This window comes from Colias philodice, chromosome 9, assembly GCF_061535455.1.
Source record: "Colias philodice isolate Cphi_HAF_F1 chromosome 9, ilColPhil1 Martin Lab GWU primary, whole genome shotgun sequence".
Taxonomy (NCBI): Eukaryota; Metazoa; Arthropoda; class Insecta; order Lepidoptera; family Pieridae; genus Colias; species Colias philodice.
In genome coordinates this window covers 9,084,693-9,090,870 of record NC_143094.1, presented here as the reverse complement: position 1 = coordinate 9,090,870, position 6,178 = coordinate 9,084,693, and the positions used below count along the sequence as shown (strand labels likewise).

Below are 6,178 nucleotides of genomic sequence, written 5' to 3'. Positions count from 1 at the left end.
TTAAAATTATAGTAGAACCAGCAATGTGTATTATAGCTGATGCTGTACATATGATAAGACCTTATAATTTATGTATGTATTTTAAAAATAACGAAATATATATTCACTTAAAAGCCCTCATTGAGTGATAAGTAATCCTTACTAGTACGTCTTATTAGTAAAACAAATGCGATAATATGAAAAAAAGACGGGTTGCACTCCGGGAGTGCCGGCAGAAGTGAAAACTTGATTATTAGCGTTGAGCATGTTTGATATTTTGGAATGGTATCCGTCTTACGCTTTTTCGATCAGGCCACGTGTCCTGACGCGAGTTTAAGATTTTATACCCAACGCCGCTAAAGAAGTTTTCACTTCAATAAAATAACTTTTATACAACGTATTATTTAATTAGGCAAGATCACATAGCTTGGAGTATGTTAGCAGTTCTAACGTTCGGACGCATCGTATCTCTGTAGTCGTTGGATTGTGGAATACACCGCTTTGTAACGCCAGCAATTCCGATATGTCAAAGTGTAAAATAAAAAATAAAATCACTTTTATATAAATCATTATTTAATTAGGCAAGATATCACGTGGCTTGTAGGACTGTGTGCGTGTATGTTAGCAGTTCTAACGCTCGCTGCGCGGCCGCATCGTTAGATCTCTGTAGCCGTTGGATTGTGGAGTGCACCGCTGTTGTGATACCCGCACTTCGGAGGACTAGTTTTGCCTGGAAATGGTCATAAATTAATTACATTTATTCGTTGAAATAAAAATTATTTTTTGGCAATTTCTTCTGGTACATTTAAAGTAATTTAATTTTGATTCGGATGAGCATATAATATTACTACCAAATAGAAAGTGAATGATTATCGGTGTTTCCGCTTGGGAAACTTTACAAACATCTACTTTAGTATTAAATGAATGGTTTAGACTCGGATATACTCACCCTATGGTTATTAGCAGCCAGAGCCCACACAGAGCGGCTCGCGGACACCAGCGAGCTCGTGTCGCCCGTCAGAAGCGAACCCGATAATAGTTCCAGTAGTTCCGCTGAATAAGTATAGAAACCATTTTAGTGATTTGCCGATTGATAAGCCGATATTGTATCCCAGACCACTTATAATCTATGTGAATTAAACGAAATAGCAAGAAAATTATAACTCCAAAAAATCAAAATAAAATTAAATCCTTTCGTCAATATTAAGGAATAACTAGTAGAGCATTTTACTACCAATTCCAGGATCGGTACTATAAAAACCTCATTTGGTACTCATTAAATATAAAAAACTAGCTTTCTGCCCGCGGCTTCGCCCGCGTTTTCAGAGAAAAACCCGTTCCCGTAGGATTTCCGGGATAAAACCTATCCTATGTCCTTTCTCGGGTATCAAAATATATCTATACCAAATTTCATGCAAATTGGTTCAGTAGTTCAGGCGTGATTGAGTAACAGACAGACAGACAGACAGAGTTACTTTCGCATTTATAATATTAGTATGGATTGGTTGTTTGTAAAGTAGGTTTACGATCGAGATGTTTACGTGATAACGTCTTATTGGTGGCAGCGCTCGAGATGAGACGGGAGATCGGTCCGTCTCTCTCTCGTTATACCTGCGATCGCGCTCGTGAGGTTTTGGTGTGACACAAGTTTCTGAACATGTCACCCGACTAAAACGATTTTAAAAACGTTATCACGTTAAAAAGAAACTTGAATAAACTATTTTATTTAATGTTAACTTCTGCAAATGTTGCTTTTAAATAAATTATGTATTATATCGACCAATAGCTCGTGAGCATAAAACACAGAATACCAATCTCGTCCGTAAAGAAAATCGACAGAATAGCAGTGTACAATGCTCTATAAAAAAATGTGTGCGTGTACTAGTGTACACACGTAAGAAGTGAAACTTCTTTATGACCTTATTTTTCAAAAAATAATTTACTCTACGCAACTTTACAGAAATACGTCAATCATGCGTGGTTGGGATAAAAACAAGATGGCGCGTAACGGAAAAATGTCACGCGTAACGAAAAAATGTTACACTAAATTTTTTTCCAACCCCGATAAAGAAGTTTTCACTTCAACAAGAGGATAGGCTTAGAAACATAAATGTCCAATCACTCACGCGTCTGCAAGAACGCCAGTCTATGATGGTGTGCGGCGTGCGCGAGTGACGTCAGCAGACACGCCGGCGGCGCTCGCCCGCTCACCGCTAACACCGCGCCCGCACCGTCCGCGTGCATACTGAGCGTTTCACACAGCTGCACCCACGTGCGAGTGGTGGGGGAGCTGGTGGCACGCGCTCGGGACTTCGTTATGTGGGATAGTACGTCACTCTAGAAATTGTGTGCCAAGATAAATATTGTAAAATTATCTTAGGTAGTTATATATACAAACTACGATGTTTTTAAATGTATGCGTTCTTACGGATAAATTAATATGATTTTAAAAATGCCACGCCACGAAGAAAATTGGCCAACAAATCTTAGTATTTCACTAAGGTTTGTTGATTACACATTAAAGTTATAATGACGTATTGATATTATAAAACTCGCATTTAACGCGTGGGCACTGCATGCGTGCAAGCACTCGCAGCAGCAAACGCAGAACGTCGGCACATACGTGTCACTTTTTACTAGTAGAATACATAATCTTCCAAGTTCCACTACATACTTTCAGCACAAGAGTGCGGCAGTGCTGATGCGGCACACAATGTATCAGCACACGCAGCAACAGCGGCAGTAGACCGCTAGCACGTGGTCGAGCCGCTTCTCGTACCGCCAGCTCGCACACCGACCCCACCATGCTGCGCCCGCACACGCACGTGCACATGTTGCTCCATGCTGCAACATTTTATTCAGACATTAACAGGGACATTGTATAGACAGACTTTTTTTAGCGTATAAGAACAATGCAGTAATAATTTAATTATAAAACAAAACAAATCGATTCCAAAATGGTCTTTAAGGCTAAAACACATGCGTAGGAGAAAAGTATCTCAAGTAAAAATCATAAGAGTATTTTTTTATATGCAAATAAACAGACACATCATCTAGTTTTACGCCAAACTCACTATTATGATAACTTCTACCAAAACCAAATTAACCGAGACCCTCATAACAATCAAACAACCTTTTACTGAAATAATAAAATTAGTAAAGCTTTGAATGATTTCTACTACAATTGTTTTTCTAGGAATGTGTCATACTAGATGAGAAAATTACCTTTCGGACAGTCATTAGTAAAACTAAGCAATAGATGCATTAACGCATCTCTCAATTGCTCTGTCATCATGCACCACGGCCACAGCTTGTTGAGGGACACGCATATGTTGTCCTCCGCGAAACTTTCCTTAGCGATGGTACAGTTTAGCATCGCACTGTTCATTAAAGTTAGAAGCCAGTATAGATTGTGCAACACGGGTTCCTGGAAAATAAAATAATAGTATTGAGACAAATAAAATATTCGAATAAATCTTTATTGATTAAAATTTCTGTTGGTATAAAAGACATATAATAATAATGGAAATTATAATATGTACTTATTTTTCATTAAAACTCAATATATTCTAAATTGAACATCTTTATTATTGCTTTATCTGCTAGAGTAGTAAATATTAATGCTTTGGTGATATTCGGATATCATATTCTTAAACGTTACAATAAAATACTAAGTGGCATATTAAGTCTTCAATTACTACTACTACTACTAACTCTAAACATACTATTTAAAAAACACTCACATTATTCGCATTACGTATAACATCCACAGGTTTTCCCTGCAGCGACAATCTATCCCTAAAAGCCTGCATAGTAACCACCAATAACCGCGGGAATTGTCTATGCGCCGAATATTGCCGAGCGCGTGGACTTACAGACAATACAGATGATATACATGAACATAGAGAAGACCAGCTCTCATCTGAAATGTTAGAATTGATTATAAATAAATCGTTTTACTGTATTTTTATTCATTATATGTTCTTTATGCACAAAGAGTAACTTAACTAAACACTTAACTTAAACAAAATAACACGCAATTACACAGCATAGTTTTAGAGAAACTATTGAAGTAATTGACATTATAATGTCATTTTATTTTTTACAATTCACCTTATAAACAAATACCTCTCACTTTCATATAGTTATTGATTCTATTCTACAATGAAATGATTTAGGTGTGAATAGATTTAAATGTCTAAGGGCCGATTTTTCAATCCTTGGATAAAACTTGCCCGTCCAATAAAGTATTACACGATAATATTAAAATGTAATCTGTAAACTGTCAAATACGGGCAATTAGAATACATTTTTTATATGGCAGTTATTCGACGAATAAGTTTTAACCAAGGATTGAAAAATCAGCCCTAAAAGACGGCATAGATAAAATTGAGAATAGAGTAACAATACCAATTTTTCCATGAAGTAAATCTAAAGAATGTGTACTTCTATAAACAAAGTAGAATCAACAAACATTCTCCGGAGTATTTACAAAGTATTAAAGCATTTAAAGTGTAATGTACACTCATAATATCAACTGTTATTGAAAAATGAAATAAAGGCAAGTATTCTACAATAAAATCAGAACTGAAACTAAACAATACTTTAATTATTAGTACATTGAAAATAATACTTTTATTATTAGTGCATCCAATATTAACGGAAGTACTACATCGATCATTACAAAAGACAAAGAGCTATCAATCTAAGTGTCAAGAGTTCGATTATTATCATACTGTCACACAGATCTATCCGGAGCGAGATAAAACTTTTCTTGTTTATTGATATTTATCCATATACGTAGAAATCGTTAATCTAATCTTTAACTGTTATTATGAATTAAATCAGGCACTAGTGTAATATTATTGACTCGGATTGGGACTACTATTTTGGGCAAAAATCCCCTCCAACATATTTTTTATATCCTATTATATCCTCTTGGAACAGCAGACATGGCAGGAACGTGCATGGAATGAATTCAACTCCATTAATTTACCTAAATTTAATAAAAGTAACAAATACCTTGGCATTCTAAAAACCGTTTCTCCTCCAAGTGCTCTTTATACAATTCCATTAAAACTTTACAAATTTCTTCTACAATATATTCTGGTTGACAATCTCCATTCCTGATCATATCGCCAGCAGAAAGTATATCTCTTGGTGGATCTTTGGCTGATTTTATATTGTCTAAAAATGCTTTGCAAGGTTCCTGTTTCGATTTATCTTTTCGAGATATTGATTGAGCCAATTGTGTTAAGCAAAACATCGCCGCAGATTGCAATTCTGGAAGTAAAGGAAAAAATATGAGAAAATATGATTATTCTTTGAAATATCTAGCAATAGTAAAGATGTCAGTACCACTTTCAATAATTAACCTTATATTACTATGCATTATTTTTTTAAGAACAATTATTGTTATAATTTATTTAGCTGTATCTGTAACAATGTATATTACTTTTCTATAATTATTAAGAAATATACCATCATCATCGCTCTCCAAAGCCTGTAATAGCATATCAAACATGTCCGTTGCTTTATTTTTCTTCAATTCGCACCACAAGGTGTCGCTAGCTGAGCGATCGACGATCAATGATCCAAGCAAAATCATAGATTGCGTCTGCGCAAACAATCCCTCACTGTCACCTGTAAATTACAAATGGCTTGTTATGACATAACACAATAACAATGTCAATTATCACGGTTTTGAAGATTGCGGTATTATCGTGCCGATTAAATTCTGAAGAATGTCTACATTATTCTTGTTACGACTGATATAGCTACTCAATTTGCTAGTCATAAGTATGTTTTTTTAACAGATTAATAAGGTTGCAAAAATCATGAACTTTTACAGTATTGCATAATGTGTAGTAAACAATTCGTCAATGTGCAGATTAAAATTAAATCAAGAATTTGAAAGTAAATTTTCCATCAAATCTTTTGTTTTTACTTGTAATCGTAATTTTTTTCTGATTCTCCAATTTAAACCACAAAAATATTACACACAAAGCATGAATATTACAACTTGCTTTATACCCGCGTTTCCTTTCTATTAATGAAAAGTATAAACTAATACTTTTTTTAATGTTCACTTCATTGTCTAAAATTTATCTGAATCCATCAATTTACCCGTAAAATCATATCGTCCGGTAAATATATATTCTCTATTTCCTATTCAACTTTGCTAATAACATTTTTTTCT

At 34.8% G+C, this 6,178-nt stretch overlaps 1 protein-coding gene across 1 annotated transcript in view; it reads right to left on the bottom strand.

Annotated features, from left to right (window-relative positions):
* Positions 1 to 530: 530 nt before the first annotated feature.
* The window catches only part of LOC149486013 (rotatin-like), a 35,441-nt gene continuing 29,793 nt past the window's right edge, over positions 531 to 6,178 (bottom strand). The window contains exons 26-33 of the mRNA XM_089698571.1: positions 5,461 to 5,622; positions 5,002 to 5,262; positions 3,723 to 3,901; positions 3,205 to 3,406; positions 2,654 to 2,823; positions 2,106 to 2,316; positions 929 to 1,032; positions 531 to 709 (exon numbers count right to left, since the gene is read on the bottom strand). Coding sequence (XP_089554697.1) covers positions 569 to 709; positions 929 to 1,032; positions 2,106 to 2,316; positions 2,654 to 2,823; positions 3,205 to 3,406; positions 3,723 to 3,901; positions 5,002 to 5,262; positions 5,461 to 5,622 — 1,430 coding nt within the window. The 3' untranslated portion in view covers positions 531 to 568. The remainder of the gene's footprint in view (positions 710 to 928; positions 1,033 to 2,105; positions 2,317 to 2,653; positions 2,824 to 3,204; positions 3,407 to 3,722; positions 3,902 to 5,001; positions 5,263 to 5,460; positions 5,623 to 6,178) is intronic.